This window comes from Nilaparvata lugens, chromosome 8 (genome assembly GCF_014356525.2).
Source record: "Nilaparvata lugens isolate BPH chromosome 8, ASM1435652v1, whole genome shotgun sequence".
Lineage (NCBI taxonomy): Eukaryota > Metazoa > Arthropoda > Insecta > Hemiptera > Delphacidae > Nilaparvata > Nilaparvata lugens.
In genome coordinates, this window is record NC_052511.1 from 28,302,245 (window position 1) to 28,320,743 (window position 18,499).

General features: G+C 36.3%; 1 protein-coding gene across 7 annotated transcripts in view; it reads right to left on the minus strand.

The window, feature by feature from the left end:
* Positions 1-2,142: 2,142 nt before the first annotated feature.
* LOC111062469 (multiple epidermal growth factor-like domains protein 11) overlaps positions 2,143-18,499 on the minus strand; it is a 68,085-nt gene continuing 51,728 nt past the window's right edge. For all 7 annotated transcript variants that reach the window (XM_039434434.1, XM_039434436.1, XM_039434441.1 and 4 more), the window contains 2 exons: positions 11,669-11,812; positions 2,143-2,901 (listed from right to left, as the gene is read on the minus strand). In XM_039434434.1, the coding sequence (XP_039290368.1) occupies positions 2,768-2,901; positions 11,669-11,812 (278 nt within the window). In that variant the 3' untranslated portion in view covers positions 2,143-2,767. The remainder of the gene's footprint in view (positions 2,902-11,668; positions 11,813-18,499) is intronic.

Genomic DNA, 18,499 nt, shown 5'->3' on the forward strand with positions numbered 1-18,499 from the left:
TTAAAAGATAAAATTATTTTTGTGAAACATTTATAATCTAAATCCTACCAAAATTGTTATAATCGTTTTTGAGATTAGGCCACAACTTGGCATGAAAATTATTGAGTCAAATCATTCAAATAATTAATTGATGTGTTGGAAGTGCTCTGTAGAAGAGTAGTGTAATTGCAGCAAATTTTTTAGGTTATGGGTTGGGGCTTAAGAGTCGCCCTCGACTTTATTCATTGGCAATTAATATTTCCCATTGACAGTTATCAAATTAGCAGTGATCATGTTATTTTGGCTTTGGCAATTGAAGATTAAATTCCAAATTAGGTTGATTTGGAATTTGATGACTCTGGTATCCATGGATCTCTTGCTTATTCTGGAATTTTTGGCATAGCCTGTTGCTTACTTTTCGTTTCACTCATCCAAATGTGTAAAAGCAGCCAATCCACTGATTCTTTCTTCCATGGAACTCCATTCATACATAAGAGTCCATTCATAATAGTATAACATTTATTGTGGCTGATTTCACACATGTCCTAAACTCTACAATCATAAATATTAAAGTGGGATCATTTCAATGTGAATTTGCATAGATCTGAATAGAGTTTATTCAATCGCTTTAATTATTGACTACCATTATATGATTTCTTTCTTTGATCTTAGCTTGAAACCAAAAGCTTAGGGATGAAAATTTGGATGTAAACTAAAATGTAACTCAATTTAATTTCTATCTAAATTGACAACTTTAGAATTCCCTAATTCACTTGTGATCTATCAATATCAGTAGATATACATTGCCAATCCTGGGACAACATGTGTCAGAATTCCCCATGTAACCTAACCTAACTAAAAAATTCAACTTAACCTAACAAACATAACCTTACCTAACCTAACCCTCAAGGGCAAGGTCAAGGTCAAAACTTCAAAACTTAAAAAAAAATAAATCAGAAGGTTTTTATCCCTCAAATCCTCTTAACCCACATTTAGTAATGTAAGAAGAAGTGATCATTCTATAGAGTATATACAAGGAGCTTGAATATCCAAACAGTGATGAGATATCCTCTGGGTAGCAAGCATTCCATAGTATTCAGTCAGTATTCAGTTACTGTTCAGTCACTGTTCAGTAACTGTTCAGTCATTTTTCAGTCACATGACTAATGGTCATGCCCACCAGCATTATGGGCGTCAATGGGAGGGACGTATTGAGCTGGTCATGCAGGACCTGTCACTCTACATGGTCATGGAGACCTCTATCACACCAGATTAATATGTTCATGGTAGACCTACTAGATCAAGATGTCCATGGGAGACTCTAGATCAACATGTCCATGCTGCTCTAGATCAAATTGGCATTGAAGATAGATATTTTCAACAACTCCCACTCCACCTCCTCCATGTTCAGTCATGACTTATTCAACATGGACATTTTCAATGACCCTCACTCCTCCATGGAGGAGTTATTCAACATGGACCATGCTCACCAGTATTCAACTTATTGAAGTTTTGACCTTGACCTTGAGGTTAGGTTAGGTTAGGTTAGGTTAGGTTTGTTAGGTTAGGTTAGGTTGAATTTTTTAGTTAGGTTAGGTTATGTTGGGAATTCTGACACATGTTGTCCCAGGATTGGTAATTTATATCTACTAATGATCAATCTGTCTTCTGTGGGATTTGCTGAGAAATCGAATGAAACTGAATGGGAGTACCGTAGAATGAATTCAATGATTGGTGCAATCATTATATTGGCAAGATAATGCAAAAAAATAACGTGAAAAACACTATTTTGCAGTTAAAAGGAGTATATCATAAAACTAAGAAACCTACTTTTATTGTTTAATAATATAATTACAGTATTATATATATTATGTAATTAGAGGAAATTGAAGGTAATTTATTATAAAGGAAAAAAATCAGTTAATTTGAACTATCAACATTCAGATACTCTAGAACGTACCCAAACCTCATAGATACTGTATAAATATTGATTATATTAGGCAAATATTTTAAAAAGGTTTTTTTGTTTTTCTGTCTCCTTTGTATTCCAATTTAAGTCCACACATCCGTATGAAGGAAGGACAAATCTACCAATTAAGTAGCAGTCTGAGCTCTTTCAGACCAATTGTTTACATGACACAAGACATAAAAATACACTGAAGGTAAGTATCATAGTAATTATTTTGTTTAATCATAAATATGACAAATAATATAAACACATACATGTACAAATATCAGCTTAATATTTTAATGGATAGTTCTCTAGATTGAAAAAGCCTAAGTTAATCATTTTTAAATTCATGGTAATACTTTGTTGGATAGTTTACTTTAATGTAAGTTGTGGACGTTCTCATCTCAAGTTCTAGAGCAGTTAACAATTTTTTTCTTTTTTCATCTTTCTCATTATGCACAGTTCTTCTCAATGAGAAATTATGAAAGATATAACAGATACACAGATAGACAGTGAGATGAAAATCTACTAACAGATGAGAAATTTTCTGACAAAAAATGACATCGTCTACTACATTGAATATCACAAGAGATCTGGAGAACATAGTTTCTAACTACTAAGACGTTTTTATTGTCTCATGAGGAGATATAAGGAATTTGTAAACAAATAAACAGGTTAGAACAATAGGAAACAATTCATCATTTACAGTAGCATGGATTCATTCTTTGAATCAAGTTTAATTGAATTGGAATGCATTGAGTGAAGTACTGTAGTCGAGAATCACTTTCCTTAATTTGAGTATGTCCAGCAGCACAATGTTTCGGTCTCATACGAATTTCATGAATTGTTAAATTCAAGCATTATATTTTTAGGTTGCTCGTATCCATCATATTCAATTTCAGCATACACATGTTCAGTTTCTTCGAATTTACTAATACCATCACAATATAAATCGTTGCTGAATGATGATACTGAAAAAGAAATGAAAAAATACAGTTGAACTATTGTCAGTAAATTTGAGAAAGAGTAGCATAGCCTGAACCGTTTATGAAACTATACATATACTGAACTATATATTGTTAAACATAAAATATTGTATTCAACAGATTGAATCTACAATCCACAAGCAATAAATTTTGATTTATCTGATGTGGATCACTATAATTGAATTTATGGCTCAAAACTTCATCATATATGAATAGATAAACATTTTCGGACTTTGATAGTTTGATTAGATAAGGCACAATCTAACTCACATTTTATTATGGGTCCTAACTTCGACCATCTATAATATAGAATTACAACAATTATCTAAAGTATAGTTGTCAAACAGATCTTATAAAAAATTTTTTCAAATAATCAACATCTAGTCTCATTGCTCAAATATATGTAAAAATCTGAGAAACAAAACAAACACATTCATGTTCTAAGTACATGTACATTAAGTACTAACATATTTTAGTACTGCTATGTTTAGTGACCGCTGTCACCACAACTGCACGCCACGACAGCCACCAGGACCGAACACCAGCTGTTCCCTCCATCAAACAAACCACCAAATTGCAACTCTACAGTCAACGAACCTGCAACCCTGGCAACACCAAGGAGAGTCCCCTAGTCGCCTTCACCTTCAAACGCCACCTGCAACATGCCATTGACAACTCCAACGATTGAGAACTGCTTGATATCCCCCAGTTCCCAGACTCATGCACAGGTCACTGAGGAAACCGTTCTGCTCAACACTGACCAGCCGTTGCTTCTGAACGCCCATGTTGAGCCCGCAATTCTCATGATCTCTGCCAAGTTTCCCCATGTCACCAAAGACCTGCTCTTCCCGGCTGACAGAGACTCTCCACAGCAGCTTGACACAGAATCTGCCTCTTCATCGGCTGACCAGAACACGCCCTGCCATGTCACACATGAGCCAGCAACCGAGTTCTTGTCGGAAGTCATAGTCTCGCATGAAACCGTGGTCCAGGATCTCAACACCCCGCCATCAGTCAAGGAGGACGCCGATACCAACCCCCCCACAACCGGCCATTCACCACCTGGATCATCAACTCTTGCAACTATCCAGCTAACCAGACAGCCGCTTCCCAGGATTCCTTTAACCCTGGCCGGAAGAAGGATACAGGCATTGCTCGACTTAGCAGCTACCCATATGTTTTCAATAATACTTTATTTTTAATTTATTTAACCTTTATGTTGTTTAGAATTATCTGTTAATTCAGAAATAGAACTTTGTCAAAGTGAATTGTTCAACATTTGAGTAGCTGATCAATTTCCGGTAAAAAGTCAAGTCCGCATATCGATTACACCAATATTTGCTATCAAGTTTTATTAATATTTTGAATATCAAATTGAAGATTCGATTTCAATCAAGAAAATGTAATATTACAATTGGTTGTCACCTTCCCATTCAACGGGGTGGATCATCCATCAGCTAATATCGCATGGTGATGTGCTGGTTCCACCTGTAACATTCCTATTTTTCAGAGAACTTCATAGACCCCGGTTCTCATATAATTGGCTTCGGTGCCAGTATCTAGCAACGCCTGACACTTTTTACTGCTGATTGTCACGGTAATAAATAGTCGGTTGTCCCATGATGACTCTTTGATCACAGGAATCATTTGTGTCTTTCACACCACACCTGTCTTGTTTGATGTTTCATTCCCCTTTTGCATATCACAGTCACAGTTCCGTGCTCTCTTACCGCACCTTCGACATGGCAGGATTTCGGGACAGTGTGATCTCCAGTGCCTAGGTTTCTTGCATTGCCAACACATGGTTTGAAAATTATAATTTGATTTGCTCTGTACTGGATTTCTTATTCATAGGAATTAGATCCATTCATGATTTATCAAGATATTAGCATATTTGGAACCGATAACTTTCTTTAGGTGATGGGTGAAAGCTATCAAACCAATTGGATAAATTTGGTAGCATGGCACAATGTAACTATAGAACAAATCACAATTCCACTAACGGCGTCTATAATGGAAGGACTTGAACAAGAGTTGCTATAAGGCATGGAATTTATGCGTGAAAACAGAATAAATATTCATACATTCACGAGAGAGGTAGAGTGGGATCCTCCCCCATTGAATTCAAGTCAGCCTATTCAGTTGCAATCGCTCTTATTGGGGAGTAGGACAACAACAGTCTCAACAATATCGGCCATAGATTCCAAATCTCAGGACAAAAAAAGTTGCAACAGAAGGATGTTCAAGCAGGTTGGTTTGAATGGAGTCAAACTCAATGCCTTGATTGATACCAGGGCGGAATTTTCATATATTCCAGGACAAGCATCTTGGGACGAAATAGTTGATCACTGTGATGAGATTACCGACTCTGAACGGCAGGCCGTGATTCATGCTTCAACTGCCAGCGCAAACACTTTGAAATCCGAGAAAGTTGTGGAAGTTAGGATGGAACAAAAACCATCTCATGACGAGTCAGAATCTAGCCTATCAGTCGACACAAAGAGGATAAACCAAGGTGGGATATCATCCTCTAAAGACAATTCCACAATCCTGCCATACCCAACAAACAGGAAGATGGTAAAGAAAGAAACAATGTCACCATTGACTGACAAGGATGTAGAAGAGCCAAAACAGTCTTCAACTGTCAAAGAGGTAGTTCCACAGTCACAGGATCCCACACCAGGTCCCTCAAGAAATAAGGATCCAGTGTGGTGCCACCGCATATCAACACCAGGGAAGCGCAAATGGATCAGCAAGCCATGTATAAGAGTCCCAATTACTGAATGGACAGTGTAAATATGTGCCCATAGACCAGGCATAGATTACGCTCATAGTGAGTGGCATACTCACTATATCTCATATCACCTCTTAAGGTGATACCTAGATGGCTCACGAGTTTTAAGGTGGTGCCACAGACACCCCACCCCCTCCACAAGTAGGAGTGTGATGCCACAAAGTGAAATTGTAACAAGGAAATAAATAATATTATTAAAAGATATTTGACTATCAGCAAGCTAGCTGACTGCAGAGATAAGGAGGGTACTGATGGTGCACCATCTTTGCACCATCTTCCTCACATCAAGAGGATTCTTCCTGCCTCTGGTGGTGGCTGATCTCCATCCCATCTACTTTGGAAGAGTTTTTTAACGCCGGACAAGCCCCAGACCATAGCATTCCGCTCCCAACCTTCCTCCTCCTTGTACAGTGGCCCATTGGCTGCCATACAACCTTGTCCTCCATTCCTGGTACAGCAGCCCATCAGCTGCCGTCCGTCCCTTATGTACAGCGGCCCATTGACTGCTGTACATCCCCATCCGTCTTCTCTGGGTACAGCAGCCCGTTGGCTGCTATCCCTTCCCTCCTGGCACAGCGGCCCATTGGCTGCTGTCCATCCTCTCCAGGTACAGAGGCCCGTTGGCTGCCATCCCTTCTGTCCATCCCCTCTGAGCACAGCAGCCTGTTGACTGCCATCTCTTACATCCATCCCCTCTGGGCACAGCGCCCTATTGGCTGTCATCCCTTCCATCCATCCTCTCTGGGCACAGCAGCCTGTTGGCTGCTGTCCCTTGCATGCATCCTCTTTGGGTACAGCAGCCCATTGGCTGCCATCCCTTCCGTTCATCCTCTCTGGGTGCTGCGGCCTGTTGGCTGCCATTCCTTCCCTCCTGGCACAGCGGCCCGTTGGCTGCCATCCCTTCCCTCCTGGCACAGTGGCCCATTGGCTGCCATCCCTTCCCTCCTGGCACAGTGGCCATTGGCTGCCATCCCTTCCATCTATCCTCTCCAAGTACAGCAGCCTGTTGGCTGCCATCCCTTCCATCCATCCTCTTGTGCCAATTTTTTTTTCTAATTATAACTTTTCCTAGATAAAAGTTTATTAGAGTGCTGGATTAACGTTGTGATTTTCTCATGGTATCAGAGTAGTTTCATGATGTCATTCTGCACATTACATAATTAAATTTTAATATTTCCTCTATTGTTTTCCAGCATTTTCCTAGAGTACTTAGAATTGTTGTAGACACAAAATCATCATAAAAAATCAGTTGAACGTCCATTCTATTGCTGAGTCTTCTACTTTGACTGAGGGAATTTTCCTGTATTCTGTCTTTGTTAGTTCTATTCCTTTCTTGTTCTATTGAGGGATATTATTGTCGTCGAGTGCAGATTTAGTAAGAAAGAATATTGTAAAGATAGAGTCAAAAATAATGCATTTCATTTCTGTTCTGGAACAATCTCTGATAGTTTTCCCAACTATAATGCCTGATAGAAAAGTTCAATCCATGAGTATTGTGCACAAAGCCCTAATTAGCTACCCAAGGATTTTAGTGTAGAAATAAAGAAGTTATGGAAATCAGCTTATAAGAATCTCTAAAAATCGCACAGCTGAGTGAAGGAAAAATAAGACTCGCGCAGAAGTTCTATTCCTCTCAAGATTGGCGAAAGAGTATATCTAATAGCATATCCTATAAGTAAAGTAAAAGAGTAATGTAACTTGAAAACAAATTGGATGGACTCATCCTGCTATTTCTCGCCCACTCTTAAGTAACAAGCAGATCATTTGAATGATAGTAATGTGATAAAGTCAACTTAAATCAAATGATAAAAATTCCTAGGTAGTAGATTAGTTGATTTTGTGGCCACAACTAGTTTATGTTATATTAATGTTATACCCCTTATTTTTACTTCATAAGTTAAGATGTAATCCCTATAATCATTCATATACCTTTTCTCATTATTGTATACTAGGTAGTGTTATCAGTTATTTGTACAGCCCTGTTATAGGTATAGTGTTAGGTAGTTAGCTTGCCCTTATGAAAGATTGTTATTCTGATGACTGTTCAGCTTCAGCCTATATAAACAGCTTCAGCCTTTATATTGGAAACATTGAACTGTGTTGATTTCGACCTTGACTGATCACTGTGATGTCACTGTTCCCCACTTCATCCAAACCGGTTGCCACTATGAGAGGAATGAGTGGTGGCTGTCTGCTGAAAACTACAGGCCTTGCGGGCTGCCACTTTTCCTCCACGTTACTCAGCTCTTCTCGCATCCCCTATCAGCGTTCACCCTTATCATTTCTCAACCCTCAAAAAAAACTTTCGCAGATTTTCTGGAGTCTTAATTTGCTTTAAGGGGGGGAGTCTGTGCCAAAATGTATTTATTTTTTTTAAAATTATAACTTTTCCTAGATAAAATTTTATTAGAGTGCTGGATTAATGTTGTGATTTTCTCACGGTATCAGAGTAGTTTCATGATGACATTCTGCTCATTACGTAATTAAATTCTAATATTTCCTCTATTGTTTTCCAACGTTTTCCTAGAGTACTTAGAATTGTTGTAGACACAAAATCATCATAAAAAATCAGTTGAACGTCCATTCTATTGCTGAGTCTTCTACTTTGACTGAGGGAATTTTCCTGTATTCTGTCTTTGTTAGTTCTATTCCTTTCTTGTTCTATTGAGGGATATTATTGTCGTCCCTATCACGTCCTTTGTAATTTGGTATTTTTTAATGCATAATACTCTCTGGGCACAGCGGCACTACCGTCTATCATGCATGAGCAAATCCGACAGAAAGACGTAACCAAGAATTGAAGAAAGGATTGTGCATTCACCTACAAGACCAACACCAAGAGTGGGGAGGAAAATTACCTGCTATATTGTTCATGCTATGCAATCGCCAGAATGCCGCCACCAAGTACAGGCCCAGCAAGATACTTCTCAGACACAGCCTCTCTCGTCCATGAGAATTGATCCATTGGTCTTCCACCACTGGGGAACGGTACAAAGCTGAGGTAAATCGACACCTCAACACTATAACTGCCACTCAACAACAAGCCAAGCACCATCATGAGCGATACATCTCAGCCAATGCAACTTCTGACATTGATTCTCTGCCCTGTTACCAGATCGGAAACTTGGTGTTCACCAGGAACCATCAGCTGTCCAACAAGGCCTGGGGACTCAACACAGGTCTCGTCCCTAAATGGGAAGGACCTTACTCAGTCACATATCAACAAGGTGCAGTTTACTAGATCACCCATGGCTAAAAAGTCAAGTTATAGGAGAACCAGTTGCGACCAGCCCCCGCAGATACAGCTAACAATGCCGACTTCCACCAATAAGATTAAAACCCTTATGGTCAATCTAATTTGCATAGGAGGCCAGAATTTTCACTGGTACTCAACCAATGTAGATAACTTTTAGTTAAATCATTGTAAAACTGTATCTATTTTGCATCTTTGTCTATAATAAATCACTCGCTTGCGGCTCTCTTGAACAGGGGGGGGGAATTGATACCTCCTCACTGGTCTAATTCCCTACATTGCCATGTTCTCGCTTTGAGTACCTCCTTACCAGTTGATGCATCGGGGACGCTCCCCGGTGTTGGACTGAGTAGTTCCAGTCTGCACTGCCAGGCAACGCCAGCCACTACTCCATTGGAAGCTGGCCTCCTATAGGCCGAGGGCGCTCGGCCAATGGTAGGAGAGGAACCAGTTCAATCCGTTATAAAACTGGACACTTCCAGCCTCTAATAGTCAGTCACCACCCAGCCACCAGCTAGACCAGACCAAGGGAGCCACAGCAAGTCCTGCCGAGAACCCTGCCTACTCATTTCACAACCACGTCCAGCTGATGCCCAACAAGAAGCCATCCAGGAGCTGTCAGCGGCAGTTGGGGAAGAAGATCCGCCACAGGTTGTGGAAGGGAGATCGGCGGCTGGCACGGACAACGCTCTCCAAGCTCCAGCTAAAGCACAGCACCGATTGTCTCGTGGCTAACGCTGACTTTGAGACTGGTGCTGTCAGCTGTGGCGATTGTCTCGTGGCTAATGCTGACTTTGAGACTGCCATAGCTAGCCACAGGGATTGTCTCGCGGCAAACGCTGACTTTGAGACTCCTGTGGCGCCTCCTGAAGTGAGCGTGTTAGTCGCTGAGGAGTTGCCCGCGGCGATCGGCGTCCTAACCTGACCAACCCCTGCCGAGGCATCAAGGACCCCAGCTGCAGCGCGACTCTCTGCCAGCGATGACGACCTGCCAGCCAACATACAAGACCTGCAGCGACTGGTAGCCCACCCCCTCTCGCCGCTCAAGACGCCCATAAAGGAGTGGCGACTGCAGCCGCTACACCTCAGCCCAGTCAAAACGAACTACACGTCCGGTGACGGCCAGGACCCTAGGAGTGCGTGGAAGCGGGCCGCCGCCATCTTGCTTCCACTACTAACAACAGCAAAGCCCACCAGCCCCTTTCGGGGCCACAATCACGTTTTCAGAGACAGTGACACCCCTCTCCGCCGCTAGACAGGCCATTAATGCCCATGAGTGTTTCACTTATGCCAGTAGTTCTTCACCTCCAGCCGTATTTTACAGATAGATGATATAGATATTTAGAATAATAATTATTATTGTTTTTTTCTGATTGTCACATCTTTGTACTGTTTTTGTGTTTTGGTAAAATAAATTGAATTGAATTGAATGAGGGATAACAAATTAAATCCTCAAAATAAGTAAAATAAGTATTCATCTCGTAAATAAAAGTTTAGAAAAATCCAACTTTTTATTATAAGGATTCTTGTGAAATATAAAAATTATAATAATTGTACAAAAGTTGAAACGAAATTTTTCCTTGTTCTTCAAAGTTTTGAAATAATGAAAACACAAAGAATAAGTGGAAAACGTATATAATGGACATAATAGGTAGGCCCAATCATAGTTGAGTGAGATATTCTAATTCTATCCAGGTTTCAATCGAAAAATAATAACTATAAATACGCCGATTTATGATGTAATTTTGGGAGTATTCCAAACATTCTTCATACCTCAACTGAACTTTTGTACCAAAGTCAAATATTTTATGCTTATCAGTTCTTGAAAAAGCTTAGAGAACGCAGCAAAGATACACATTGGGCGTATCCTTGCGAAAATCTCAAAATACGTCCTTAGTGCGCATCCTGATGTGTGAATCGCCCCAATCGTCCAACCTAATAAGTCTGCTAAGTATGAAAGTTTTCAGCTCAGTATATTTCATGCTCTGTTGATAGAATCTGTTGAGTGAATGCATAATGAAAGTCATTTTGCTTTTATATAAAATAACAACTATGGATTGGCGTTAACTTAAAATATTATAATTTCTTGTAAATTTAGATTGCTTTAAATGTAAGGTTTATCTTGAATCTTTTTGATATTTTTGTGAAATACTTATTTTATAGGTACTTTTTTATTTGCAGTGGTGTTACTAATCCACTTGGAGAAATGCATATGATTGATGGAACTTATAAAATTTTAGATTTCACGCTAATTAAAAAATTAAATGAAGATTAATTCGAACTGTATGAAGCTAAAAGCTGTTCTATCTTTGCTTAACAACTGATTCCATTTTATGGTGGGTGGCAGGTACAACCAACCACCGATTTGATTCAATGATTATCATGAATATATCGTATTGCCGTTCCACTTATAAGTCCATTTACCGCTTCTGCCCTTCCATCATTGTTCTTCTCAACAATATAACCCTTCACCTGGTTAAGCATTGCTACTTTTCCCTATCGAAATCGCACATTGGTCATGGAAATATGGAGATTTCCCACAGTTCAGGCGACCGCTGAGGGGTCACTTGAACTTCTACCTGTCAATCTATTGTTTTAAGCGGTCCCATCTCATTCCAATACACTAGCATTAAAACGAAACAATAAACTGGAAATAATTATAAATAAAGATTGATAATAATGAAGTATAATAATACAGAACTTACCAACATAAGTCTTAGCTTCATTCTTCATATTATTGCACTTAATTTTCACAGCAAACAAAACCACGACAATCATTAGAATGCAAATGAAATACAATATATAATTGGAAATATGAATGTATTGTTTGAATAAACCATTTTCTGAATCTGAAACATAAGAAAAGTGATGAAAATTCATAAAAAATAGTATTATTATTTGATAAATATCAAAACACACAACATTATATTATTATTTATTATATATAATACAATAAATATTTATTATATAATATATTATTTATTGTACAAATAGATTGATTGATTGATTGAGTACTTTATTTATGTAGATTACATTATATACTGGCTTATACACTTATATACAATAGCTTACAATACAGCAAAATTATAGATGAATTTACATAATATAGACTAAGAAAGTAATTATTGAACTGTATATGATATGAAAAAGCAATTTGTAAGATAATAATTACATTGTTATGCATCTACATAAATTGGCGGAGCTTTGGACATATCAATGTCCATTCTTAGGAAAGAATATTAAACATACCCTCCCCACTAACTCTCTACCAAAACTTTAATTTCATTATTTAAACTAAGGATTTATTTATTAATGGGAATATTGTAAATGTTTCAATCAATATGAATATTTAAGAGAAAAAAACAGAAAATTGATAAAGTAAAATAATTATATAGGTAGATAAGATCAAATAATTGATTAATATAATGAAGTAGGCTGAAAGTAGATCAGGGTTATCAACTTTCAGTAATATACAGCAGTATGCAGTGGATAATTGAAATAACATGAGTTTATATAATATATATACAGAGTGATTCATAATTGTGGTAAAATATTTTTATACGTGATAGTGGAGGTAAAAATAAGAAAAAAAGTTCATATAAACATATATCCTTATAAACGCTTCATTAGCGAGCTATACAGAGTGAAAGATTTCGCCCGGAATTCAGTTCCTCTGGTGAAATACACCAATGCTGAATTGTTTGGGGACTAGTTTTTGAAAAACTTATGCTGGATTCATATGGAAAAATATGTGAAAAATCGAATAAAACTAGTCTGGAAGCTGTAGTTTGAGTAGTTTTTGAGAAAAAATGAAATATGCAAAAAATCTAAGTAGAAAAACACAGATGTCTACGTTTGATGCCCAATAACTTTCTTTAATGACCAGTAAACAAATAATTTTTCCTACAGATACCTTGAAAAGTGGCCATTCCTGCACTGATTACAGAACGCAAAGAATCACTTTTCCGCTCTAGTGCGGGAAAAAATTTTTCTGCACTCCAGATTTGCAACATGGCAACACAAAATAGTTGGTGGGTTATATGGAGGATTAGTGAATGAAAACAAAAATTAAGCTGGTAACAATGACTGTGGTTAGATTTAGATGAGGATCATTTCAATGGCTATCCTACATTTATGATAAAATCCCAATCTAGAAATCCAAAACAAGAATAATGTTTATCTAAATCATAATTAAATAATAACTTCTCATCATTTAATAATAAATAATGTTTATTTTCTATTGACAGTAATAATTATTTCAACTCCAAGCAATGAGAAATGTAGCAAACACACATTTTGAAATTCGAATTTTCAGGTTAAATAATTACCGTTCGAAATCCATATCGATAAAATCAATAAAATAACATTAGAATATACTACAATAAAATATTTTCTGTTGTCTATGTTATTTTATAAATATTTTTTAGTTTACTTATAGTACTTTTCGGTAATTCTAGTTGGTCATAATTCTGAATATCTTTAGCTTTTGGCGTGAATTTTGAATGCGAATTTTTTGTTTTATCTGTATTTTCTCTGATTCTTGAATGAATAAAAATGAGAACTTTGGCTGAAAATTTTCAACTTCAATTGGATTATTAATTTTTAAATGAATTATGATTGTTATTAATAACAGCATCACACACACAATCATTTGATGGATTTCAGCCATCACTTTATCCATAATTACCCACTTTTCATATTCAATGGTAACTGTAGGAAAAACTTAATGTGAAATACTTGCGCAAAGTTCCTCTGCTGCACTCAAGAGGCCATTCCACCCTCGCCTACGGATCGGGCGTAAACGTTTCTTTCAGTGCAGCAAACTATCACTTTGCGCACTAGTTGCACAAATAACTATTTCCCAATAAAAATAGTAGAGAATTTGATTATGAAAAGAATTATGTAAGCTGTGTAAACTAAATTTGAATAAAAGTTGAATAAAATGTATTCTTATGTAGTACATTACAGCACAAAAATTTGCTGTTTTATGAGGAGAGAACTAATAACTCATAGGTTGTAGCTGATTGCAAATAAAACATGGATTTTAATAACAGCTGTTCAAAAACAGCTGATTTATTATGTTTTAAATGAGAAAATATTTAAAAGAAATTATCAGCTGAAAATTATTTTCAGAAATATTTTAGCTCACTGTTGAACAAAAAACAAACTGTAAGTTAGGCCTACTGTAACCGCGCTGTGTTTTTTGTTCAATCTATTAACCAGTTATTTGTAACCATTCCATTTGCTTTTGTGTTAAGTGTTAACTTTTTAAAAAATGGCAGGTAATCTTAGACATCAATCAAACTCCGAATTAGCTGACATGCATTTAATGTATGGAATGGGACACTACTGTAATAGTACTGAAGCAAGACGTTTGTATCAAGAGAACTTTCCTAACCGAGTATGTCCAAGTTCAAGGTTTTCTGCCACTATTCATCAATGTCTGTCTGAGACAGATTCTTTGATATCCAAAGAGCACATTTATGCAGGCAGACCCCGATCTACTATAACTGTTCAGTTAGAAGAACAAGTTCTTAATGAAATTTATGAACATCCAGAGAAGAGCACAAGAGAATTGTCAGTGCAGTTTAATGTCAATCAATCTATTATTTGGAAGATACTAAAATAGCAACAATTACATCCATACCACCTCCAGAAAGTTCATACTCTATTGCCATGAGACTGTATTCCCTATGCTGGTATTTGCCGATGGTTTTTAGTAAAACTTGTTTACCCAAACTTTTTAACAACCGTTTTATTTACCGACGAGTCACACTCTACAAGAACAGCTATCGTTAACGTCCACAACCAACATATTTGGGCAGCTGAGAATCCTCATGCCATTATCCTAATCTTCCACAACATCAGTTTTCAGTAAACATTTGGGCAGGAATCATAGGAGATCATCTACTTCTGTTCGAGCTTCCTCCCAGGCTTAATGGCATAATCTACTAGTCTTTTGGTATAAGTTTAATGTCATTTAGATATGCTACTTTCATATACAAAAAAAACTTTTCATAGAAAAATCAAATATTTTATTTGCAATCAGCTACAACTTATGAGTTATTAGTTCTCTCCTCATAAAACAGCAAATTTTTGTGGTGTAATGTACTACATAAGAATACATTTTATTCAACTTATTTTTGAATTTAGTTTACACATCTTACATAATTCTTTTCAGAATTAAATTCTCTACAATTTTTATTGCGAAAAATTATTTGTTAACTTGTCATTGAAGAAAGTTATTGGGCATCAAACGTAGAAGTCAGTGTTTTTCTACTTAGATTTTTTGCATATTTCAACTTTTTTCTCAAAAACTACTCACACTACAGTTTCCAGACCAGTTTTATTCGATTGTTCAGATATTTTTCCATATGAATCCAGCATAAGTTTTTCAAAAACTAGTCCCCAAACAATTCAGCATCGGTGTATTTCACCAGAGGAACTGAATTTTGGGCGAAATCTTTCACCCTGTATAGCTTGCTAAAGAAGCAAGCGTTTATGGATATATGTTTATATGAACTTTTTCTCTCATTTTTAACTCTACTATCATGTATTAAAATATTTTACCATAATAAATTATGAATCACCCTATATAAATATATATATATATATATAATATATATATATATATATATAATATATATATATATATATATATATATATATATATATATAATATATATATATATATATATATTATATATATATATATTATATATATATATATATATATATATATAATATATATATATAATTCGTTCTATAACAGGTTTATAGGTTTATATTGGTGGAATGGGTTAGGGATGGTTGTCATGTGATCGTTCTAGGGCCGGACAGTTTCAGTCATTTGTTCCAAAAGATGTTTTTTTAAAGTCAGGATGAAGCTCGCTCGGCTCTCGATAGACCTGATAGAAACAGGAAGTGCATTCCATGCACGACAGGCACTGACTAAGAAGGATTTTGTGAAAATAGTAGTTCGATGATTGGGTATCCTTAAAGTACTTTCTCCGGTTCTAGTATGTGAAGCATCTATCCTCCTATCTTCAGAGACAAATTTGGAATCAAATTATCTTGATTATCTTTGCTGTTTTATGAGGAGAGAACTAATAACTCATAGGTTGTAGCTGATTGCAAATAAAACATGGATTTTAATAACAGCTGTTCAAAAACAGCTGATTTATTATGTTTTAAATGAGAAAATATTTAAAAGAAATTATCAGCTGAAAATTATTTTCAGAAATATTTTAGCTCACTGTTGAACAAAAAACAAACTGTAAGTTAGGCCTACTGTAACCGCGCTGTGTTTTTTGTTCAATCTATTAACCAGTTATTTGTAACCATTCCACTTTGCTTTTGTGTTAAGTGTTAACTTTTTAAAAAATGGCAGGTAATCTTAGACATTAATCAAACTCCGAATTAGCTGACATGCATTTAATGTATGGAATGGGACACTACTGTAATAGTACTGAAGCAAGACGTTTGTATCAAGAGAACTTTCCTAACCGAGTATGTCCAAGTTCAAGGTTTTCTGCCACTATTCATCAATGTCTGTCTGAGACAGATTCTTTGATATCCAAAGAGCACATTTATGCAGGCAGACCCCGATCTACTATAACTGTTCAGTTAGAAGAACAAGTTCTTAATGAAATTTATGAACATCCAGAGAAGAGCACAAGAGAATTGTCAGTGCAGTTTAATGTCAATCAATCTATTATTTGGAGGATACTAAAATAGCAACAATTACATCCATACCACCTCCAGAAAGTTCATACTCTATTGCCACGAGACTGTATTCCCTATGCTGGTATTTGCCGATGGTTTTTAGTAAAACTTGTTTACCCAAACTTTTTAACAACCGTTTTATTTACCGACGAGTCACACTCTACAAGAACAGCTATCGTTAACGTCCACAACCAACATATTTGGGCAGCTGAGAATCCTCATGCCATTAATCCTAATCTTCCACAACATCAGTTTTCAGTAAACATTTGGGCAGGAATCATAGGAGATCATCTACTTCTGTTCGAGCTTCCTCCCAGGCTTAATGGCATAATCTACTAGTCTTTTGGTATAAGTTTAATGTCATTTAGATATGCTACTTTCATATACAAAAAAAACTTTTCATAGAAAAATCAAATATTTTATTTGCAATCAGCTACAACTTATGAGTTATTAGTTCTCTCCTCATAAAACAGCAAATTTTTGTGGTGTAATGTACTACATAAGAATACATTTTATTCAACTTCTTTTTGAATTTAGTTTACACATCTTACATAATTCTTTTCAGAATTAAATTCTCTACAATTTTTATTGCGAAAAATTATTTGTTAACTTGTCATTGAAGAAAGTTATTGGGCATCAAACGTAGAAGTCTGTGTTTTTCTACTTAGATTTTTTGCATATTTCAACTTTTTTCTCAAAAACTACTCACACTACAGCTTCCAGACCAGTTTTATTCGATTGTTCAGATATTTTTCCATATGAATCCAGCATAAGTTTTTCAAAAACTAGTCCCCAAACAATTCAGCATCGGTGTATTTCACCAGAGGAACTGAATTTTGGGCGAAATCTTTCACCCTGTATAGCTCGCTAAAGAAGCAAGCGTTTATGGATATATGTTTATATGAACTTTTTCTCTCATTTTTAACTCTACTATCATGTATTAAAATATTTTACCATAATAAATTATGAATCACCCTATATATATATATATATATATAATATATATATATATATATATATATTATATATATATATAATTCGTTCTATAACAGGTTTATAGGTTTATATTGGTGGAATGGGTTAGGGATGGTTGTCATGTGATCGTTCTAGGGCCGGACAGTTTCAGTCATTTGTTCCAAAAGATTTTTTTTAAAGTCAGGATGAAGCTCGCTCGGCTCTCGATAGACCTGATAGAAACAGGAAGTGCATTCCATGCACGACAGGCACTGACTAAGAAGGATTTTGTGAAAATAGTAGTTCGATGATTGAGTATCCTTAAAGTACTTTCTCCGGTTCTAGTATGTGAAGCATCTATCCTCCTATCTTCAGAGACAAATTTGGAATCATCTTTAAAATAGTTCGGATTACCGTATTTCAAGATATCTCTAACAAGCTTGAGTATTCGAAAAAGCCTTTGATCGGGAAGCTTTAATGTTGAACTAGCAATGTGGGCTGGGGTGATATGATCATGGCGTTAGAGAGAGTAGACGAAACGTAGACAATAATTTTGGCAACGCTGTAGTTTATCATTCAGAGTGACTTGCATATCGTTAAGAACAGAATTACAATACAATAAATGTGGGAAGATGAGAGATTGAACCAATAATAATTTAATGTTTCTAGGGAGGATATCGTGCATTTTCTTCAATGCATGCATGGCTGAGAATACCTTTTTGCAATTTTTGTTCACTTGTTCTGACCAGTCAAGAGTATTATCCATAATAATGCCTAAATTTTTAACTGAGCTACAGTAAGGAATGTCATTACCGTCTACACAATTTTTTTGAATCGATTCAAGGTCAATATTGTTT